Genomic DNA, 25060 nt, shown 5'->3' with positions numbered 1-25060 from the left:
CTAAAATAATTTTTTAAAGATGTATGCAAGAAAATGCCAAAACAAAAGGGTTAAAGGTCAACAAAAAGTAAAGTTGTCATTTAACACCTGCGTCCACCACATTAGCATCAGTGCTATGAACTGATGATATGGGAAAATACTTTCCAGCAATACCAAGATTTGGACTAAGCTATCTGATTGCAGCTGCATTGTATACATTGTTTTTGAAAAATCCCTTTAAAAGAGAAGTATGGGGTTTAGAAAAAAAAAAAATTTATACTAACCTAGGTGGATGCAGCATCAATTCAAAGCTGTATGTGTCCCCCGCCAGCTCTGTGTTGAGAACTGAGAGATCAAAAACCACTGATCACTCAGCTCTCAGAATTCGGTGAGCAGAGAGCTGGGGACTGTTAAGCTCCGTACACAGGGGCCGAATGTTGGGAGACATCGGCCATTTAAAAAGAAAAGGGCCCGACATTTGGCCCATGTGTATGCCACCCTGTCTGACAGAAGCCAGTCATTTGGCCGGCTTCTGTCAGACGGGCATTCTGGAAAACCAGCAGCCGACCGACTCCTGATCATCGCTCTCAGCCAATGGTGGAGAGCGCTGATCGGAGGGTTCTGGTGGGGGGCCCAGCTCAGCAGGGGAGATCGCTGTACTAACTCATAGTGCTTTAGTCTTCGGCTCTCTGCTCTGCCCCTCCATTGCTCACTGGAGCGCTGGGCTGTGCAGGGAGTGGGAGGGGCTGGCTCAGGCTCTGAGCGGATCGCTTTGAGGCTGAGCCAGCTGGCGGTCCAGGATTCTGCCGCGGCTCTGTGACATCAGTCCACAGCAGGCTTCAGCCCGCTGTCTGCTGAAAAACGATCACAGGAGTGCAAAACAAACTGCACTTCTGTCATCCATATAGAAGTATAGCCAAAATAGCTTTGACTAATGTGTTCATGCATTGTCCTCTAGTTGCACTTTCTTTGTCTTTCGTTATATAAAAAGTTGACTTGTTTTGTGGTGTAGGAGGAATAGGGATAGGCTATGATTTGTTTATGCTTTATGTTTCTGCCTGGATGGTTGTCTGGCTCTTGGCTTTCTTTTACTTTAGCAGCATATAAAATGATGATTTTTTTTACCCTCTCTGTATAGGCAGAACTTTATGTTGCCTTTTCTGCCTGAACAGAAAAGTCCCACGTCTGCTGGCCGACCAGCAAGTATGGTTTTTCTTTTCATAAAACTGTGTTAAAAGTTAAAACAGATGAGGCAGAAGACAGTAATTCCGCGTACACACGAGTGGACTTTACGGCAGACTTTGCCCGGCGGACGGGATTTCGTCGGACAATTCGATCGTGTGTGGGCTCCAGCGGACTTTGTTTGCTCAAAAGTTGGACGGACTTAGATTTGAAACATGTTTTAAATCTATCCGTCGAACTCGAGTCTGGTCGAAAAGTCCGCCGTCTGTATGCTGGTTTCGACGGACAAAAAGCCACGCTAGGGCAGCTATTGGCTACTGGCTATGAACTTCCTTGTTTTAGTCCGGTCGTACGTCATCACGTACGAATTCGATGGACTTTGGTGGATTGTGTGTAGGCAAGTCCGTTCATTCAGAAAGTCCGTCGTAAAGTATGTCGATAAGTCCGCCGGGCAAAATCTGCCGTAAAGTCTGCTCGTGTGTACGCGGCATAAGGTGAAGAACACAAATAAATGCTTTTGGCTTGGATATTTGATAGGGTTGTATTTAACATTATCTTTATACTGACATCAGATCTGTGTGGTATTTGGCAAGAAGATCGAGTGATATTTTACAGCTTTTAAGGCAGTATGTCTTGAGATATTCAGCTATGAGAGAGCAAATGTTAACAGCTTTCTTGAAAATGGGTGAAAAGCATGGGAAGAAGACAAATTGGACTAAAATACATTGATTTCACTGGAGTGCTAGAATGTCTTGTCTTAGGGAAAGAGGTTATTAAAGTGGTTGTAAACCTCAAACATGAAAAATGAAAAAAACGTGTCACTTTTGTCTGCTGCTTTGCTCCTCTGCTATCATCACTGGAAGATTTTACCCCCCTCCTGACCAGAGCACTTTTTGCGATTCGGCACTGTGTCGCTTTAACTGACAAATGCGCGGTCGTGCGACGTTGCACCCAAACAAAATTGACGTCCTTTTTTTTACCACAAATAGAGCTTTCTTTTGGTGGTATTTGATCACCTCTGCGGTTTTTATTTTTTGCGCTATGAACAAAAGAAGAGCGACAATTTTGAAAAAAAATTACATTTTTTTACTTTTTGCTATAATAAATATCCCCAAAAAATATATAAAAAAAACATTTTTTTCCCTCAGTTTAGGCCGATACGTATTCTTCTACATATTTTTGTTAAAAAAAATCGCAATAAGCGTATATTGATTGGTTTGCACAAAAGTTATAGCGTCTACAAAATAGGGGATAGTTTATGGCTTTTTTATTATTTTTTTTTTTTTACTAGTAATGGTGGTGGTTTGCGATTTTTATCGGTACTGCGACATTATGGTGGACACGTTGGACAATTTTGACACATTTTTGGGACCATTGGCATTTTTACAGCGACCAATGCAATAAAATTGCATTGATTACTGTAAAAATGTCACTGGCAGTGAAGGGATTAACCACTAGGGGCAGTGAAGGGGTTAAGTGTGTCCTAGTACGTGTTCTAACTGAAGGGGGGAGGGGACTGTGCAGGGGAGATGACAGATTGTCTGTTCATACTCTGTAGACGCCCCCTAGTGGCCCTCTATGTTACCGCCGTAACATGACGGCGATTCACGCAGCTGAGCCATGTTGCGGCAGCTGGTCAGCATGCGGTTAAATTGTCATACAAATATATATTTGAAATCAAGTCCTTACTGTTTATTTTTTTGCCAATAACGTGGTGTGGGCAGATTTCTGCCAGTCACAGGCTGTGTCACGCTCCTCCAGCCTGTGTCTTAGAATAAAAGGGAAGAAAAAACTGACATGTGCAGAGCTGCCAACACTGTTCTGCAAAATCTCTAGCTGAATTGGGGAATAGTGAGTATGAACAGCATGTAATACAGAACTTAATGATCATTTATTATAATGTGGGTTTGGTGACACTTTAAGCTCCTTTTTTATTTTTAAAACTTTCTGGAGGGTTATTCAAATTTGAAAACATTTTACCTGGAGATTGGCTTTAAGTGTGCTATTTTTTGGACTGAATCTGTGTGGTGTTAATTTGGAACTTGGAAAGCAGTTTTATATTTCCATTATTTTTAAAACATGGTCAGTGGAAGCTTTGATTCCAAGAAGCCACCAAAGAAGGGAGCATTGAGGACAGCGGGAGAGAGAGGAGGGTGTGGCCGAGCCATGCTCTATAGATGCACACAGCCCTATCAATTACAAACAGCTACACCTTTTCTCTGAAAACTAACATCAGTTAATGCAAGTAATGAGAAATACAGTTGTGCTCATAAGTTTACATACCCTGGCAGAATTTATGATTTTTTTGGCCATTTTTCAGAGAATATGAATGATAACACAAAAACATTTATTTCACTCATGGTTAGCGTTTGGCTGAAACCATTTATTGTCAATCAACCGTGTTTACTCTTTTTTAAATCATAGTGAAAACAGAAACTACCCAAATGATCCTGATCAAAAGTTTACATGCCCCAGTTCTTAATACCGTGTATTGCCCCCTTTAACATCAATGACAGTTCGAAGTCCTTTATGCTATTTGTGGATGAGGCTCTTTATCTTCTCAGATTGTCAAGCTGCCCATTCCTTTTGGCAAAAAGCCTCCAGTTCCTGAAAATTCTTGGGCTGTCTTGCATGAATTGCATGTTTGAGATCTCAGAGTGGCTCAATAATATTTAGGTCAGGAGACTGAGATGGCCACTCCAGAACCTTCACTTTATTCTGCTGTAGCCAATGATAGGTCAACTTTGTCCTTGTGTTTTGGATCATTGCCATGTTGGAATGTTCAAATACATCTCATGCGCAACTTCCTGGCTGATGAATGCAAATGTTCCTCCAGTATTTTTTGATAACATACTGCATTCATCTTGCCGTCAATTTTGACCAAATTTCCTGTGCCTTTGTAGCTCACACATCCCCAAAATATCAGAGATCCACCTCCATGTTTCACAGTAGGAATGGTGTACCTTTCATTATAGGCCTTGTTGACTCTTCTCTAAATGAAGCGTTTATGGTTGTGGCCAAAAAGCTGAATTTTGGTCTCATCACTCCAAATATCTGTACCAGAAGGCTTGTCTCTGTGCTGTTTGGCATATTGTAAGCGGGATACTTTGTGGCATTTGCGTAGTAATGGGTTTCTTCTGGTTACTCGACCATGCAGCGCATCTTTCTTCAAGTGCCTCCTTATTGTGCATTTTTAAACAGCCATACCACGTTTTCAGAGAGTCCTGTATTTTTTGCCTGAAGTTATTTGTGAGTTTTTCTTTGCATCCCGAACAATTTTCCTGGCAGTTGTGGCTGAAATTTTAATTGGTCTACCTGACCGTGGTTTGGTTTCAACAGAACCCCTCATTTTCCACTTCTTGATTAGAGTTTGAACACTTATGATTGGCATTCTCAATTCCTTGGATATTTTTTTATATCCCTTTCCTGTTTTATACACTTCAACTACCTTTTCCTGCAGATCCTTTGACAATTCTTTTGCTTTCCCCTTGACTCAGAATCCAGAAACGTCAGTGCAGCACTAGATGAAAGATACAAGGGTCTGTCAGGAGTCCAGAAACTCATTGACCTTTTATACACACACACTAATTACAAGCAAACAGATCACAGATGAGGATGGTTACCTTTAATAGCCATTCAAACCCCTTTGTGTCAACTTGTGTGCATGTTATCAGGCCAAAATCACCGGGGTATGTAAACTTTTGATCAGGGTCGTTTGGGTAGTTTCTGTTGTCATTATGATTTAACTAGAGTAAACACAGTTGATTGATAATAAAAGGCTTCAGCCAAACACTATCCATGAGTGAAAGAAAAGTTTTTGTGTTATTCATATTCTCTGAAAAATGGCCAAGAAATCATAAATTCTGCCAGGGTATGTAAACTTATGAGCACAACTGTACATAGCAATTGTATTCATAGTGAAGTGCTGTGCAAATTGAATATACAGACTTGTTGTCTTAATTACACCACTGTAAGGATCATAAAGTTCAAACACGTACTATATCATGTATGTCAGGGGTCTCAAACTGGCGGCCCTCCAGCTGTTGCGAAACTACAAGTCCCATGAGGCATTGCAAGGCTGAGAGTTACAAGTATGATTTCCCCAGGCAGAGGCATGATGGGACTTGTAGTTTCGCAACAGTTCGAGACCCCTGATGTACGTACACTGTACAAGAACCTCTCTAGACCAGGGGTAGTCAACCTTGGGCCCTCCAGCTGTTGCAGAATTACAAGTCCCATCATGCCTCTGGGAGTAATTGTAACTGCCAGCCTTGAAATGTCTCGTGGGAAATCTAGTTCCACAACAGCTAGAGGGCCCCAGGTTGCCTACCCCTACTTTAGACTATATCTATGGAAATTTCCCAGTCCCTTAAAAAAACAAAGGCAATATAATGTACTTGGCAAAACGCTGTGTGTACAGGTAAGGTAGCAAACAAGTGGTTGGAAGGTTTGGTGTAGCTAAAGGCCCAGCTGGAGTGCCAAATTCCCTAACATTTTTGACTGCAGGGAGGCTTCCACAGACGTGGTCATTCACTTTTAGGAAGGCACACATCATTCCAGAGATTTCTAGGGGTTCCTTGAGCAATGAGGACTGTCCAACTCTCAAATAAGTAACCAAAATCATTAATGATCTATCTGTAAGGGGCATTATTTCTTTTTTCTTTTTATTTCTTATTTATGGCCATCAATGAAAAAATGCTCTTTTCCACTGATCAATAATGTGACAAGGCATTTCTCCACTGAGAGAGAGCAATACAATTTTTACTGCTTTCTTCTCGTTCCTAGCCATTATTACTGTTTGTATAATTTCTTGATTATTAATTAAAACTGTTTTATCATATAGAAGTGGTGTCAAAGAAGCTAAGTAAGTCATATTCCTTATTAATTTACTTTTATCTCAACTCACTGTTGATGCTAATGTGCCATAATATGTACATATAATGATTATAAGTAGGGGTTCTCTGAGAGCTAACATTTATTTCAAGGGTTCCTCCATGTTAAAAAGATTGAGAGACTGTTGTAGGAACAGAAACTGCACTGATGTTTTCAGGATTGAAGGTGGCAAAAGCTAAACTTCTTGAGATGTTCTCTATTATTTAGCAGATCTTCACTTTTGGAGTTTAGATCCACTTTGAATAAATCTGTTGTTTGTATAATCTACTCTGAAGTTTACCTGATTATTTTCAACCTCCTTTCCACAAGCAACAAGAAAAATGTTTGTAGGCACAGTGGGTTCTTGGTGGAATTGGTGAGCCATAAGCTCCCGAATAACTGATATCAGAAAAAGAGAGATGTAGGCCACCAATAATTTTTACCTTGTTTTTAGGTTTGTGGCCTTAGTCCAAAATGATAATATTCCAGTAAATGACGTATTTTTTTTCTGTAATCTTTTAAAATACATATTTCCCAGCAGCTGGTCTAGGTACTCTTTAATAACTTTTTGTTGAATGGCACATTTTATGAGCCGTCTGATGTATTGAATAAATCTGGTATGCAAAGCACATGGTCTGTGCCGTGAAGATAAATGACAAGTCCTGTAATGACTACTAGTGAGGAATCTGTGCTGGTGATGCATTATGCATACATAATAGATGGTAATATGTAGTGTTTAGCATTCTTCATTGCCATATTAATCATTCTGCATACAGCATTGTGGCGCTTCCACATTTTTTTAACAGTTATTGTGTCTGGGGTGTCTGGCCTTTCCTAAATGGCATGTGATCTTTTGAGACTTGGGTCTGGTATTTAAAATTGGCTTACGGGGGAGTATGTCCTGTTTTCCACATCTGTATGGACAATGAGCAACATATTTATTCTGCAGCTGGAGTAGTCTGTAAAGATATGGCTTATGCCGCGTACACACAAGCGGACTTCTCGTCGGACTGAACTCCGATGGACTTTTCGACGGAGTTCCGATGAAACGGACTTGCCTACACATGATCACACCAAAGTCCGATCCTTTCGAACGTGATGATGTACGACCAGACTAGAAAAGGAAGTTCAATAGCCAGTAGCCAATAGCTGCCCTTGCGTCATTTTTGGTCCGTCGGACTAGCATACAGACGAACGTTTTTTTCGATAGGCATCGAGTACGTCGGAAAGATTTGAAATATGTTCTATTTCTAGGTCCGTCTGAGTTTTCGACAGAAAAGGTCCGATGAAGCCCACATACGTTTGGAATGTCCGCCGGAATCGTTCCATCAGACCTTTGCTGCCGGAAAGTCCGCTCGTGTGTACGCGGCATAATAGTTTGAGTAAAACATGAACTACTGGGTGAAGTGATCTCTTGAAGTGTATCTCTAAAGTTCTTTTATTACTCTTTGGGGAGATTTACCCCCGCTACTTGTACTGATGACTATTGTCACCAAGAAGGAAAGTGAGGGGAAATGTTAAATTTTATGTTAACAACAGGTAAAAGAAAATATAGGGACAACTGTTACAGGTGGAATTCCCCTTAGATTTATTTCCTATAACTTTCTGTTGTATCTCTGAGACAGAAAATGGAGAGAAACCTCCCCAGATGGACATAGCAAAAAAAAAAAAAAAAAAAAAACTATTCACTATTCTACCCAAAATTAAATGTTTTGGAATTACATGGACTTTAATGCGTCTATGTAGAGGAGTTTTCTAGAGAATCCAAATTAGAGACCTTTTTAAATAGATTTTTAGATTTTTTTTTCCCCCTTCTAAAACATAAAGGGTAACTCACTATTTTTGGAAATACAGAATTGTGAGGCCACTTTCAAATAGAATAAGATTGGATAATCAAAATGTATTTGCAGGTCTAAAGTGGTTGTAAACCCACTTCGGAAAAAAAAAAATCTAACACCTGCAAGACAAAGGCATAGCATACTAGCTCATTATGTAATACTCACCTGAGATCGAAGCCCTCGCTGCGGTGCCCGTACACAGCACCGGCCGGTGAAATCACTCCTAGGGTTACTTCCGGGTATCGCGGCTCCGGTGCTGTGATTGGCCGGAGGCGTGATGACGTCACTCCCGCTCATGGGTCCGGTAACGGCACACTCACTGAAGCAAACGGCATGTACGTGCCATTGCTTCAGTGCGCATGTGCCGATGATGTTGGCACATGCAAATACAGGAGATATCCTGGGTAGCTATAGGTAAGCCTTAATATAGGCTTACCTGTAGCAAAAAGTGGTCTGTAAGGGTTTACAACCACTTTAAGAACCAGTTAATCAGCTCTAAAAAATAAATAGAGCTGGTGCCCAACTTTCTTGAGCACTATCTACTTTAAAGTGTTTCTAAACCCCCAACAGTAAAATCAGTCTGTATATGCAGTTAAGCATGCCTGTTATACTCACTTTGGAACCTAAGGGTTTAATCCTCTGCACTGTGTAAAAAGGCTGTTTGATCCCCCTTTCTTTTACTGTCCCCAATTCATCTGCTGATAGTACAGAGCCCTAAGGAGGCACTCTGCACAGGCTCAGTGTGGTGTGTATTGCTAAAGAGTTTTTTTTGGGAGGGTGCATATGATTAGCACAGGGCCAATCAGCAATGTCCAGACAGAAGGTCAGCGGTCATGCAGCCTCATAGGACAGTCAAAGGAGAAAGAAATCTCCTCCTACAAGCTTTAACCAGACACTGATAGAAGTTATAAGACTACTATATACTGCTGATGAGAAAAGGTATTTAGCAGTGTATATATATTTACATTGCATTTCCGTGTTCTGTGTACTGTGGGAGACCAAATGAAGTGAATGCAGGGTCCTGGGTTTAATACACTTAAGTTGAAGTACATGTTTCCTAGTTCTTAAAAACATGTTCTCTAAGCTGAGATGGTTAGTTCCAGAATTGTACTTGAATCAGACCTCCCTTGCTCTTATGAAAAAAACAGTCAGTTATTATCCCTTATTATTCAAGAGTAGTAGAATATGATTACAGAAAACAATATGCTGCTTGATGATCTAGAACAGGGGTGTCAAAATGAATTTTATGGGTGTCCGCATCAGCATTATGGTTGCCTTTAAAGGGCCAGTTGTATCTGTAAGCCTAGATTTTCAAAGCACCCCACTCCCCTTACATCAGATGTCAAGATGTAACAAGGGGTTAAATTCTGTGTTACATTTATTCATAGATTCATTTATATATTTACCCTTTTAGATATGTGGTCAGTAATGCAATGATTAAAACACACAAAACAAAGAATGTAATAAAAGAGATTTACTTAGCTTCGATTAAAGATGTATTACAGATGATACAATACAGGATAAATTCAGCATTCAATCCAGGGAACTCCTCAACTTCTGAATTTTCAGATAGTTCTGGAAGCCGACAGTCTGTTCAAGATCTAGGACCTCTTACGTCCTCAGCGAAGTTCTCTGGCCTGCTCTATTGTCTGACCTTTTAAAGGCTAGATGGAAGGCGCGAAAAGCAGGTTTAATCTGGTCCTAACAATAGGCTAGCCAGAGAATGGTCCAGAGACAATGTAACCCTCTATGAATGACCATCTGTGAGCTCAGAAACATACATTATAAATATATAGAAATATATATATATATATATATATATATATATATATATATATATATATATATATATATATATATATATATCACCTTAAAACTATTACTAAGTTTCTTGTAATTCAATAACTAAAGTTATATATATATATATACCCATACTACACAAGAGCACCCCCACCATTAGAAGTCAGGAGTCCCTCACCTTCCCTTACATCACAGTGCACCCCCTTGCCTTGTTCTGCTGTCAGGAAGAAGCTAGGCGTGGAGCTGGGAAGCAGAAAGTGCAGGGTCTGGAGGAGGACCTGAGGAGGACTGGAGTCTGCAGAATGCTGAGACCAGGGGAAGTGGAGAGGAGGGGAAACTGCAGCTGCAGAGAGAGGCACAGGATCTGTAGAAAGAGTTCTGTCTTCTTCTCTGCTGCCGACTGCTAGGACGGGGAGGGGGCGATACGTGCCTCTCTGTGGCGGCATGGAAAAGTGTCCTCCTCTCTGCTACTGACTGTTGAGACAAGGGGAGGGCAACAATGAGGGGGGTTGCCGCAACTCCAGGAGAGGTGCAGGGCCACATGAAATGGCCTGGAGGGCCGGATTCAGCCCCCGGTCCTTGTGTCTGACTCATGTGATCTAGAAGGATGCAACCTACCCAAGAATGTAGTATCTTAATTTTCTGTATATTTAGATATGTGACAGTTGTTTTATAAGATATTTGCTTACAGGATAAAACTAGCTAAGTATTTATGTTTTGTTTAGGGAACCAATAGACAGGAGATGATAATCGGTCAGATCACAAAATGATCTCATATTTGTGGGGTCTAATGGCTGTAGTTCTTCCCTAGTGTTGGCTTTCTGATCTTAGCTCAGGGTGATTGTAGCCGTATTAGTGCACTTGCGACAAAGACAATTGAGTACTGTCCGTGATCATTTTTTTATTTGCACTAACATATGATTTTTTAGGACAAGCTTTTGGGGTAGAAGGGGACATACCCCAAAAATGTGTTCTGAAAAATGTTATATTAGTGCAAATAAAAAAAGTATCATGGACAATAATCAGTTGTCTCTGATCTTTGCTCCAAAGCTTTTCTTTCTCTATTTACATTGGTTAGGCCAAGAGAGCTGGCTGGAGAAGTTTCTGGAACACTGTGAGTTTGGTCCAAGGCCAGACTAATGCTTACGCAATCACCACAAGCATATGTTTTCCTAATGTGTGTTTGTACCATAATTGTTCACTTTCAGGATTGTTTGTTTTCTAGATCATGCATGACTTAGCAGCCCAGTCCTTAGGGCCTAGTTCATGTCTATACATACATACAGTTTTTATCTTTGCCAACTGAAAGCCTTTTGTTAGGATATAAGATTGGGGAGTTGGCAATAAAGCAGATAAGTAATGATTATTAAAACAGACTGTTACCCTAAAGAAAAACTTTCTCCTATACCCTGTTCTCCTGTTACCCTAAAGAAAAACTTTTCTCCTATCTTTCCCCTCTTCCCTCGCTCATATTTGGATTTTTTACTTTATTGATTTTTTTTTTAGTTCTGCAACATAGCACTTCCGCCTTTTCCGTCTAGGCAAGAATGTTTTCCCTCAGATTCTGCATGTGCGCAGATGTGCCAAGGGCCTTCAGTAGGGTTGCCACCTTTTCTTCAAGTCAAACTTGAACACTTCAGAGTCGCACAGCAATTTTTTTTCATAGTATGCATAGATGTTGCTATTAAATAACATTTCTAATCATATGAAATTAATCACAAGAGTCCCCCTTTACATCAGCGTCCACAGAGTTCCCCCTTAACATCATAGTCCACAGAGTTCCCCCTTAACATCATAGTCCACAGAGTTCCCCCTTTACATCATCGTCCACAGAGTTCCCCCTTTACATCATCGTCCACAGAGTTCCCCCTTTACATCATCGTCCACGGAGTTCCCCCTTAACACCAGAGTCCACAGAGTTCCCCCTTAACACCAGAGTCCACAAAGTTCCCCCTTTATACCAGAGTCCACAGAGTTCCCTCTTTACGTCAGAGTCCACAGAGTTCCCCCTTAACACCAGAGTCCACAGAGTTCCCCCTTAACACCAGAGTCCACAGAGTTCCCCCTTAACACCAGAGTCCACAGAGTTCCCCCTTTACCTCATAGTCCACAGAGTTCCCCCTTTACATCATAGTCCACAGAGTTCCCCCTTTACATCATAGTCCACAGAGTTCCCCCTTTACATCATAGTCCACAGAGTTCCCCCTTTACATCATAGTCCACAGAGTTCCCCCTTTACATCATAGTCCACAGAGTTCCCCTTTTACATCTGAACTCGCAGAGTTCCCTTTCACTGTAAGGGGGGACTCTGCAGACTCTGATGTAAGGGAGAACTCTGGGGACTCTAACCTAAGGGATGCTCTGGTGTACAAAGAGGACTCTGATGTAAAGGGGAACTCTGATGTAATGAATGCTCTGAGAACCCTGATTTACCTTAGCATACTCACTTAGAGGCAGGAGAGAGAAGGGGGGAGACTTAGTCCAGTCTGAATAATGTGTCCGGGTCTCAGTCTGAAACCCAGACGCATGATTCCAAACTATCCGGGTAAATCCCAAACAGGTGGCAACCCTAGTCTTCAGGGCCTGTGAGAGCCCTGCGGCACCTCTATGCACATGCGGGTTTCCCAGGCATGCAGGAAAAAAACGGGACACTTGTGGGACCTGAAGGCTGGGGAAAATCTGTGCACAAGCCAGGCTAAAAGAGATGGTGATACTGGGGATGGGAGTTCGAAACCCAAGGGGACAGACGTTCCCCTTTAATAACGCACAATACAAGGAAAATTACTGTGATAAGCTAATTTCATAATGTTGTAAAATTTTAGTTTCAAAAACAACACAGTTGCCTTTTTTAGGAAAAAGAATGATCTTTAACATTCAGTGCTGTACTTTTCCTCTTTTTTTCCATTTCCAATTCCCCCACGTCGACAAAACCTTGACAAACAGAAAGCTTGGAGTCTGTCCAACTTCATGCTCTGCTGTGAATTACTATCTGTTGTTGCGGTGCTGTTCTTCAGGTTGCCAAAGCAACAGCAGAAAAGAGAATTAAGGGTTGGGTGGACCTCCTTGTCTAAGTCGCTAGAGACAAAATGAAAATCAGGTTACAAGGGTATAAAGAACACGTGATATCAGTGTGCTGAGATTCAATTAGGAAGTGGGTGTATTTACAAATTGTGCGTACGTTTTTGATGGGGGATAATTATGTGTTTTTATATTTTTTGGTTGGATATTGCCTTTTGCTTGGACTGGTTCCCAAATTGTGATCACAGCATTGTGTCTGCACTGCAAGTAATGGCTTGGAACTGCATCTCAATGAAGAGGTCATGTTTAGCTTATTGTTGGGCGGAGGGGCAACCCTTTTTGAATGAATTATTTACTGTAAGTTCTTTTTACCAGTGTCTATACTGATTGTGTTTATACTGCAATGTGAGTACAACCCTCATTCTTAGTACACATGGGCTGAATGTCAGACGACATTGGCTGGTTCAATAAAAACCCTCCGACATTCGGCCTGTGTTTTCGGCAGCCAGTGTTGCCAACCCCCCCCCCCCCCCCCAAGTGAAATTTACTGGCAGAATGCCAAAGTTTACAAACGACACTAATTTTTTTACTGGCCAAAAAAAAAAAAACGTGGCATTTACTGGCAGATCCACATTCTTTACTGACACTGCAAAAAAAAGTGCCTAAAATTACTGTTTGTAGTGCTAAACAGGGCAAATATTAATATTTTAACTATAAACACATAGCTAGTGCAATTAGCAATGTGTTTAAGTTCAACAAAAGGCAAAAAACATATTTCTCAATTTACATGAAGGTTAGGTTACTATAACCCAGCCAGCACAGAGTTCCCCCTTACATCAGAGTTTGCAGGATTTACAGTGCAAGGGAACTCTTATGTAAAGGGGAACACTGCAGATCATGATGTAAGGAGGAACTCTGAAGTAGGGGGGGGGGGCTCTGGTGAATAGAGACCACCTTCTGCAGAGTGAATACACTAAGGTAAGAAGGGTTACTAATATAGGGGGATCCTTTATATCAGTGCCCCCTTACATTATTGTATTTACTCCCCTCCTTACATTAGTGACCCCCCTCAGACTGGCCTGGCGGCACTGTCAATGACCTCCTCTCAGGTGTACCGTGCAGGGCTCAGTCAGACGGCTCCAGCTTGGCGACTCTGGTTTTATTGTATAGTCTCCTCTCCACAGTCCACACATATCTGTTTCTTCCCGTAACCTCCATCCCGACGGCGCTCCCACTCTTGACTCCTTTCTAGGATCCCCCTCAGAGACTGCAGACATGATAAAAGACAAGAGATGGTCAGAGGCTGCAGACATGATACAGAAGGTGGACAGAGGCTGCGGACATGATACAGGAGGTGGACAGAGGCTGAGGACATGCTACAGGAGGTGGACAGAGGCTGCGGACATAATACAGGAGGTGGACAGAGGCTGCAGACATAGTACAGGAGGTGGACAGAGGCTGCGGACATACTACAGGAGGTGGACAGAGGCTGCAGACATAGTACAGGAGGTGGACAGAGGCTGGGGACATACTACAGGAGGTGGACAGAGGCTGTGGACATAATACAGGAGGTGTACAGAGGCTGCAAACATAGTACAGGAGGTGGACAGAGGCTGCAGACATAGTACAGGAGGTGGCTAGTAGGGGTTCGGAATTTAATCGCTGCATCAGTGCATCGCGATTCGGGTGTTCCCGATGCGGCATCGATGTATGCAACCCGAAAAATCGATGTCGGGTGACGTCTTCCTGACTTGCCCCGCCCCTCCCAGAAGAGCGCTGCGAGCGTGTCTGTTAAAATAACTTTTGTAATAAATGCAGAGTTAAAATTCATTAAGTGCCCACCGCTGTATGTGCATTTTAAAATATATGCAGCTTCATACTTAATTTCTTAACGGGTGTATAACTGTATATTCCACTCATGTCACTGCCTGGTCTGGCCCGCCTCTCTCCTCTCACGTCTCCCCTGACGTCAGCCCCTCCCGCCTCTCTTCTGATCTGATAGATAGAGTCGGTGGGCGGGGCTGAGAACTCCCACTGATGTCAGGAGAGATGTGAGAGGAGAGAGGAGGGCCGGACCGGGCAGTCACATGAGCGGCATATACAGTTATACACACACTAAGAAATGAGGTATGAAGCTGCATATATTTTAAAATGCACATACAGCGGTGGGCATTTAATGGATTATAACTCTGCATTTATTACCACACAGGTATTTTAACAGCAGTATGTAGAGTACAAATGTGTTTGTACTCTATTTACACTGACTCCTACATGTGCTCTGTGCTGACATTTCCCCTGCCCCCCCCTCCCCCCCGTTTGAACGTTCCACTATGTTAACTCCTAGTGTGCTCAAAGGTGCAAACGGGGGAGCCTAGAGAAATGTCAGCACAGAGACAGTACAGGGAACTTCACAGGGCTGTTTGTCAGTTGTGGATTCTAATCCCTCCCAGCAGTGTGTGTGAATTCCTGTACCCTGTAGTGCACCGGATTAGGGCACTCTGTAAAGCGGAGTTCCACCCGTTTTTTAGTTTATTAAAAGTCAGCAGCTACAAAAAGTTTAGCTGCTGACATTTAATAAACAGACACTCATCTGTCCCATGGTCCATCGATGCGGCCACACGGAGCCTCACTCCTCTCCCCCTCCTCTCCTCGACGCTGTCACATCTACTCTGGGCAGTGACACCTGGCCGTGACAGCTCACGGCTTCACGGCCGGGCGCGCACTGCGCGAGCTGGACTGCACTCTACCATTGGCCAGCCAATCTTCTGGGGCCGTATTCTGTCCCAGAAGATCTCTGGCAGGGAGGGGCCGCCTAGGGCGAGAGGAGGAGTCGCCTAGGCGGCCGGGACAGGAAGTCCCACTAATTAGAGGACATGCCAAATGCGGCATGTAAGGGGGCGAGGAGTGCTTAAAGCGGTAGTTCCACTTTTGGGTGGAACTCCGCTTTAAAGGAGTGAGGTTTTTTTAATTCAACTAAAGAGTTCCAGTAAATTTATCTTCTGACTTTTAATAAAAAGACACTTACCTGTCCCACAATCCAATGACGTGGCCATCCAAACTCTCCATTCTCTCCCCTGCCTGTCCACGGCGCTGGCAATACTACTGTGGGCATCCGGCTGTGACAGCTTGCAGCTTCACAGCCGGGTGCGCATGTCTCACTGCGCTGTCCTGCATAGCCGGGCAATCTTATGGGACCTGTGATGTGTCCGGAAGATTGCAGGGAGTAAGGGCCGCCTAGGCGGCCCAAGCGGAAGTGGGAGCGCGTCAGTAATCGTAATGCATCATGATGCATCGCGGAATCGAATCATTGACCAGATAATTGTAATTGAATCGAATCGTCAGACCAGATGCATGCGCACCACTAGTGGATAGAGGCTGCGGACATAGTACAACTCTCCACAGATCAGGGCATCAGGGCAGCACAGTGCTGCCCTAACCTGTGGAGAGGTGAAAGGGGCACAGGAGGAGGACACAGTACACTGATGATGTGGAGAAGTAATATGATAGTGGACAGAACATATCAGTCTCTGTCCCCTGCATGCCACAGCTTCACCCTCCCGGCTCCCAGTAATGTCTTCCTCTCACTCTGTCCCCTTTTTGCTATGATATCCCCCCACTCTCACTCTCCTCCTCCTCACCCCTGCTCGGCTCCTCCGCCTATGGCAGGTGCACAGCACGATCCGCCTGCCGCAGTGGTCTCGATCGTCTATTCAAAAATGGTGCCATTATGTTACTGTGCATGCGCCGCCTGGCCGAGAGCGTATGAACTTTCCCAAGCCTGCCCGGCTTCGGAACAGCGCATGCGCAGTTGCATGATCGGCTCGCGGCCATCTTTTTTTACGGCCACAGATGCCCGTAATGGACTTTAATGGGCAGCCTGAAAAAGGGGTTAAATTTACAGCTGCCCGTAAAGCTACATGCGGTTGGCAACACTGGGGGCAGCCGGTCTGACAGAAGCTGGCTGTTCCGCTGGTTTCTGTTAAAGGGGCACGCCCAAAAAGGATTTGCTGACCAGCTCCCGATCAGCGCTCTCAGCCAATGGCTGAGAGCACTTACCGGAGTGTTCTGGAGGGGTGCCGTTCCTCTGTCAGAACACAATAGCTCAGCAGGGGAGATCACTTTACTAACATTGGATTTTTAGTACAGCGACTCCAACCCAAGCTGTAATTCTTTTGTTCGAACAAAAAAAAATCTAGTAGTGTGTACGAGGCTTTAAGACTATCCATATACATAGATATTGCTTTGTAGACCAGTCTTTTTCAACTGGGGTGCTCTTTGGGCTCTACAGGGGTGCTATGAAAAAATACCTCAAGCATTGAGGTATTATCCAAAAATTGTTAAGCTGGCAGAAGGATCAAGCCTACTTTATTTCCTACACAAAGTGACAGGCTTTTATTGTGCAGCATTGCAACCTTGGGTACCATGCTGGCCAGCCACCGGTGTCCTACCAACTGATGACACCATTGGTTTAAAAGGAGCACATTGGTTTCCTGTACAACATCCTTGAACCCTCCTCTACACTGGGGCACGTAAGCTGAGAAACTGAGGGACAAGAGAAACCATGCAGTATTAAACTGATGTTTAGAGATGCGTGTATATGTATTTCATGCCATCAATTAAAGTAGAACTACAGGCAAAACTTTTTTTTTTTATTTTGTGTAAAGTAAGGGAGGGTTATATTCCTTGCAAAAAAATGTTTTTGCCATCTGTGGGAGATATACTTTCACTTCCTGTCCTATAGCCAAAGCAGAAAGTGAGAGGAAATCCTCAGTTGTCTATACTGTATTTATCGTTGTATAACGCAATCTTTTTTCCCCTTAAAATCAGGGGAAAATCGTGGGTGCGTGTTATACGCCGATCCCCGCCGATCTCCGCTCCGCTAAGGGGAGAGGAGCGAGCGCCGCCGATATCACATAGCCGAGTGTACTCGGCAAATCTTGGCTCTGCTCACAGTCACGCCCAGTCCCGCTATTGGACCCGTATTATGTCCATCATAGGGGCGGGACTGCGAGAGGAGCCGAGCATAGCCGAGTACACTCGGCTTTGTGTATGTTACCAGTGTTCCGTGTAGCGCTCATGATCAGCTGTTGATGTTCGAAGACTTTCGGCGTCTCCTATGTCCTCCGTACTGCGCAAGCGTTGCACCTACACAGTACAGGGCGGACACTATCTGATGGGGGACATTATTCGACAGGACACCAGCACTCGCTCCTCTCCCCTCAGTGGAGTGGAGATCGGCGGCAATTCTAAATAATCAGCCTGCCTGGGCAAGTCTGCAATGACACAAGGCTGCAATGGTAATGACACAAGGCTGCAATGGTAATGGCACAAGGCTGCAATGGCAATGACACAAGGCTGCAATAGTAGTGACACAAGGCTGCAATGGCAATGACACAAGGCTGCAATGGCAATGACACAAGGCTGCAATGGTAATGACACAAGGCTGCAATGGCAATGACACAAGGCTGCAATGGTAATGACACAAGGCTGCAATGGCAATGACACAAGGCTGCAATGGCAATGACACAAGGCTGCAATGGTAATGACACAAGGCTGCAATGACTCTGGACAAGGCTGCAGATGAACACTGATAAGGCTGCATTGATGTGCATTTAAATGTAAGTTTTTTTCCTTGAACTTCCCTCCTAAAAGTTTTTTTCCTTAAAATTCCCTCCTAAACTTGGGGTGCGTGTTATACATATACGCAGAACGTGTTATATGCCGATAAATACGGTAATTGGTTAAGCTATGGCTTGAAAGAGACAGCTATAGATGATCAATATTGTTTTGCTCAGAACAAGATCTGATTGAATCTGCTTGTATAATGTCAGTATCCTTTTGAATACTATCATCCCAATGCCGTCTCTGTTTGTTGTACATGACTTTTGCACGTTCAAGGATATGTATACAGGCCAGATCTATTCATTAAATGGTTGGTTAAGCTGATTTCATTGGTAGAATTTAATAATAAAGGTGGATTTAGTGGCTTGTCAGGCCACTGGAGAAGTCTACAGGCCTTCATGTGGAGCCACATACATGCATCAAAGCTATAATCATAGTAAAAAGAGTGGGACTTTTGATGCACAGCATTTTAGCAAAAAATATAACATTTTATTTTGTTTCCTTAAAATTAAACATATAATGACAAACTTATAGTAAAATGCAATTATAAAACAGTCCGTTCCATCCACTGCAGTAATTTATACAACATAGTCTTTCCGTTCAACACGTTTCTTGGACATGGTCCTCTTCATCAGGAACTAACAGACTTTTATTGCTGCCATCTAAATAGAGTGACAAAATTTATTTAAATAAATAATCATGTCACTATAGCATAGTTTCACACATCATACCATACCATGACCCCTCCCCAAGGACTGCAACATGTACCCAGATATTCCTTATGGATTCCTCATTGATGATGTCTCTTTAGATGGAACGCATCGAAACGAGCCTGCTGATGCCATTGCGGTAACCTACAGTTTAATATACAAGCGCTTTTTACCTGCTCAAATGTGAGTGTTCTTCTATTTTAATAAATATTCTTTGTTATGCGGATTCACACTATGTGGAACTTCCTTTTCATTTTTGGCTGCATCTTGTGAGTGTATGGGAAGGATTCAACCAATTTCCTTTTGAGTTGTCCTTCTTTGCTGGGAGCCACCTGAGGGACAGTGTGATCTCCATTCGCTAGTGCCATCACTTTGCAGACGTGGATGTTCCTGTCTACTGGTGTGTTTTCACCACAAGTCTTGATGAATCATTGGGCATATGCCTTGTTGAGTCCAAAAGCTCTGGTAAGCCTTCCTTATGTTGGTGGTGGCTTTTTCCATGATCTTCTCCTCACATCTGTCTTGCCACTGATGTCCCAAGGCGGACTTTAACTTACCTGGATTCAACATCCCATTCCAGTTTTCCATCCATGGACTGTATTTACTTACCTTTATCACTCTGTGGACTATATTTTGTTCATTCGTTCATTTGTTTGCACATGTGCTATTAATAATGTTAATGTTCATTCATTTTTTCACTGTATTATATACGGTTTTATTCATTATGACCGTTCTTATTTAGCGCTGCACATATATTTATAGTTTACATGTTTACGTGCAAATGTCTTTTGCTGTGCTGGCTGCTATTCCATGTTCTAGGTGACAGCGCGGTATTTTTCACTTTTTCATAATTTCTCCTCCTGCTGACCACAGGCTCTGTGTAATTGTTTTACTACCACTAACGTCCAAGCCTAATGGCTCATACACACGATCCAAATATCGGACGAAAACGGTTGTCCGATGAAGAATCGTACGACTTTCGGATCGTGTGTACACTACTTTTGACATCCGATCACGACAGTTCATCCAATATTATCTGATCGCACATGCATGAAAATATTCCAGATCGTACGATTTTCGTTTAGTCAGTATAGTTGTCGTCCGAAAATACAATACAAATACATTACAATACATGACATCACTTCCAATTTTTTTTTCTGTCGTACGAGAATTTTCGTGACTTTACCTACCTATTTCTACTTGTGACTATTAAGCGATAACGGTCGTACGATCTGTCATACAATATTCGGATTGTGTGTACGGGCCATTAGGCTGCCCATACACGGTTCAACTCTTGGCTTTACAATGACAATCCCCCGCTCTTCTGTGCCAGTGTACTACTGCCCTAGGCATCAACACCCCCTTCATGCCAAACTTGAGCCCTTTGTCACTTATTGTGTGGCCCTCAGGCCCCTGCAGATGGCAGCTTGTGTTTTCCTTTCCTACGTACTTACATAAGTCAGTGAAAAATAAATATTCTGTAGACTGGGTTAATGTGGAAAGGTTTGGATTTTCTCACACTATCTTCCTTTTCTCTGTGCTGTCCATACCTTTCTCTTTATGTTTTTTTATTTTTCTCTTGTCTTCTTATAATGTATCTTGCTAAAGGAATTTCACTTTCAGTGAATATTATATGCGTACCTTTTACGCACTTGAGGCCCCTATATCAAGAAAATTGCCCCCCACTAGTCTAACCAGTCCAGTAACTCTGTTGGCTCCCATCCCACTTTACTCCCTGGGCGTGCTGAACACTGACAAGTCTCCCCCTCAGGTGTCAGAACAAGATTTCATTCCCTCGCACTCTCCAGACACCAGTATTAATATCACATTAATATAAATCTGAATTATTGCAAATTTTTTTTTTTTGCTTTTTTATTGTACCATAACGCATTTCCATGAAGAACAATCATAAATGTGTTAGCCTTGAGTCATTTATAAAAGTGACGCTCTAGAAACCAATTCCCTGCACATTTCTGTAAGAACACGCTGTCAAGGTTTTTTAAGGTTAGGCTGCAGTGGAAGAATGCTACATTAATTGCTGTGTGCAGCCGGGAAGCTGAAAGCAGGGCATTTTACTGCCAGACATGGCTAAGCAAGACCAGCCATAAATCTCACAGTGCGGAACATAATAAATTAGATTCAGCTGAAACCAGCTTCTAGATTAAAAAAAAAAAGTTGCTTTGTTCCAGTCGGTATATAAAATCCATGCACAGCTATTGTCAGACTACAGTAAGATGTTCAGCTAACATTCCCAGTAATGATTTGCGGTGCATTGTAATACATTCGCAGTGTAGCTTTGTTTCATGTGTGTTGCTTTATGTTGGTTCCTTATGTGGTGAATATATTTCAGAGCTCTGCAAAACAAGGTTTACGATTCAGATTATAGCCATTTCCTTCCTTCCTGGGCTGGCATGTCTGGTGGTGGCTCAGAATGTGACTGTTCCCTTTCCTTCTCCTTTTTGGTGCTTACTAGATGGGGATCCATAAATTAAAGCACTGGAGAGGAGAATTAATACCAATACATTAGTATTATTGGGGGTTGTTTTCTCTTACAGAGTAGCTCTGTTTAACAGGAAACTATTGTATTCCTCTCTATACCCCTAATAAGATGACCCCCAGGCACAGGACAACATAAAAAAGGTCAGGCTGCAATACTTAGTATCAATTCAGAGCTGCCCTTCACAATACTTTATCTTCACAATACTTTTTATTTTTTATTTATATTTGTTTTTTTTAACCAAAAGGAGAACATTTTTTGGCTTGACAAAGTCTTTAAAGTGACACTAAACTCAGGTTGCAAAAACAATCAATGCAGGTATTTATTCTTACTCAAAAAAGTACTCTAGTTAAGGTGTGGGGCCTGTGGTGGTCCTACACTCTTCCAACTTTGCACCCGACCAGCCTAGGCCTCTCTAACTGACCTCTACCTCCCCCGACCCAGAGGAACCCTTTTCTCTCCAACCCTGAACTTCCTTTTCCTTCTCTGTCTTCTCTTCTCATCTCTTGTTTCCCCCCTTTGCCCCCCCCCCTTTTTGTGTTTTGTCTTGTCCCCCCTCCTTGTTTGTTTTTTCTCTTGTTTGTTCGTATGAGTTCAGTCCAAGCTTTGTTTTCCAAAATGTCTGAACTGCTCCATACCCCAACCCCTGAGCAATTAATGCTCAGCCACCCTAAGTTGACCCTCGGCCTTGGCCGGAGAGTTATTGTTGTTCAACAGTTCATTATGCAAAACATGTTTTCAATGTATATTCTTATGTTCTGTCATGATATGCTTATGGCCCATATCCCCTGCGTGGAATCATCTCAGCTATTTTTGTTTCTTATATATTGCAATAAAACATTTTTACCAGAAATAAGTATTCTAGTACTCCAAGCCTCTTCCAAATCTTCACATTACTTTTTTTCTTTTGCTGCCTGCTAACTTCTTGTTAGAGGATGGATACATTAATTCTCTATTGTCCTTTTCTATGTAGGATTGTAATCATCCTCTCTTGGTCATTGCTCAGATGGACTTGGTACAACCTCAATTCCAAAAAAGTTGGGAAACTGTGTAAAATCTACATAAAAACAGAATTCAATGATTTGCAAAGCTCATAAACCCATATTTTATTTACACTACACAATTGAAAACATATCAAATGTTTAAAAGGAGAAAATGTACCATTTTAAGAAAAAATTAAGGTCATTTTGAAATTGATGGCAGCAACAAAAGAATTGGAACGAGGCAACAAAAAGCTGGCAAAGTACCATCCCAATTCCAAAAAAGTTGGGACAAGGCCATGTTTACCACAGTAGCTTCCCCTCTTCTTTTAACAACACGCACTAAACGTCTGGGAACTGAGGAGATCAGTTTCTGGAGTTTAAAGTGGTTCTGAAGGCAGCCCCCCAATCCTTACCTGAAGTCCCTCCGATCCAGCGATGTTCACCATAGCCTTGGCTGTCCCAGGACTCTCCCTCCTCATTGGCTGAGACAGCAACAGAAGCTCATTGGCTCCCACTGCTGTTAATCACATCCAGCGAGCCAACGAGGAGAGAACAGGGGGCGAGCCGCAGCTCTATGTCTTGTAAGATAATTTTATATTGACACAAGATTCTGGGGTTGATTTACTAAAGGCAAATGCACTGTGTTCTTTTTCCAGAGCTTAGAAAATGAGGTAAAGCTTCACTTTGCAAAGAATACTCCATCACATGCAAGGAAAATAAAAAACAGTATTTTTCCTTGCACGTGATTGGATGACAGAAATCAGCAGAGCTTCCCCTCAGATCTAGGGCAACTGCACTTACAATGCACAGACTTTAGTAAATCAACCTCCCTATCTTCTAGAAGTGAAATGTACAAATATAACTACAATTATTGCAAACCTGTCTGAAATATTATTCACACTGCTCCTCCTTTACATTACCTCTCTGTGCAGTTTGGTTGAATAATTACTAGTCCGGTTCCTGCTCCACTGGTAGATTTTTGAGTGAACGATCGTACGAAAAATCTCATCAGTACATTTAATAATGCCAACAAAGACACAATGAATGTCGTTAGAAAGTACTTTTACATTTATTTCATTTACTTTTAACATTTGGTTTTATGTGTGAATGGAATTAATAACACGAAAATTACATATACTAAAAATTTGTTTAGTTGGGAAGAAACTTCCATCCCTAACCATTAGAAAATTGAACAAAAGTTTTGAAAATAAAAATGTAATGTTTGGCCAACTTTAATCAAATCACGTCATCCAGACCTGGGGTACTGGGTTACATAGGCACAGTTTACTTTATATACTGTATGTCATTATTAATGTATATGCTGTGACTTCGGTTTATTTTATTGGTATTGTGCTTATAACTGTTTCTTTCTTTCCTTCTTTAGGCTGGTGTTTGGGATGATGTACCCAGCATATAACTCTTACAAGGCTGTGAAGACGAAAAATGTGAAAGAATATGTAAGTAAGAACAACCTATAAGCTTGAATTTCTGTATTTTATTTAAAACTTTAAAAAAAAAAAAAAACTCTTCTAGTAAGGCCTAGTTTACACATACGGTCTAGGGTGGGGGGGAGCTGACATGGTGGTTAGCCCCTTTGTGCTGGCCCCTGCTAGCCCTTTAAGTGGTTGGCATTACGGCAGGCGGGGCTTGTGACCATGCGACCGCCATGATTGGCTGTCCCGGCGGTCGCACGATCGGAAAACTCGGGAGCTTTTTGGGAGCCACCGGTCACTGTTCCGGGTGCACGCAGCGCGCACGCTCTCGGCACGGCTCTATCGGCGCTAATGCATGGAAACATGCGGCCCTTGCTCTGTGCCTAAGGGCTAAAAAGTAGGAGTTTGAGCCACAATACTGCCCCCCCCCTCCCTCAAGGCAGCTGGAGGGGGTTGTACACATGCCATGGAAAAATGTATGCCCTCTGTCGCGTTCAGCAGACAGTTCTGCCTTCGAACAGATGAATGGGGCTTGCGTTTACAGCTTGATATACACATTCCAAAAGCCAGTTTGTCATAAATGTATTGAGGAGACATCAGTATTGCCTGTTTTTTGGGAGAGATTTACCTTCACTTCCTGTCCCAGAGATACAACAGGAAGTGAGAAGAAATCTTCCAAAGTTAGGGACATTCGCTCTTGGGCAGTTAGGTGTTTCCTTGGTATGATTTCCCCTATTTCTGTTCTGGTGACAACTATATCATTTGTATTTCCCGCCACTTTAAATTACAGTGGTGACTAGGACAAATAGATAGGGAATGTCCACCCAGTGAAGATCCACACAGCAGCAAAAATCTACAGGGGGGTTGTCTTTTCCCTACTCTATCCGAAATTATGAAAAAAAAAATGGCTTTATATAAACCTTATAGATTAATAATATTTGAAAATTAGAGAATGGCAGTGCGTGTATGACCTGGTCTGACCAATCCAATGGACAGACAACCAAAGACTAGTGCTCATGGCCCAGCATAACCCCTCAGGATTTTTAGGACAGACCAGGAAAGTATTTAAAAGATATTTTATTAAAAAATAATTTTGTATTGTAATGAAACAGTAGAAACATTAAAA

General features: G+C 42.5%; 1 protein-coding gene across 2 annotated transcripts in view; it reads left to right on the top strand.

Annotated features, from left to right (window-relative positions):
- Positions 1–25060, top strand: part of REEP3 (receptor accessory protein 3) — a 204206-nt gene that overhangs the window by 55353 nt on the left and 123793 nt on the right. For both annotated transcript variants that reach the window (XM_073596249.1, XM_073596247.1), the window contains exon 2: positions 23886–23958. In XM_073596249.1, the coding sequence (XP_073452350.1) occupies positions 23886–23958 (73 nt within the window). The remainder of the gene's footprint in view (positions 1–23885; positions 23959–25060) is intronic.

This window comes from Aquarana catesbeiana, linkage group LG08 (genome assembly GCF_042186555.1).
Source record: "Aquarana catesbeiana isolate 2022-GZ linkage group LG08, ASM4218655v1, whole genome shotgun sequence".
Lineage (NCBI taxonomy): Eukaryota > Metazoa > Chordata > Amphibia > Anura > Ranidae > Aquarana > Aquarana catesbeiana.
Note: the sequence above shows the minus strand (reverse complement) of the source record. Positions and strands in the feature narration are given on the sequence as shown.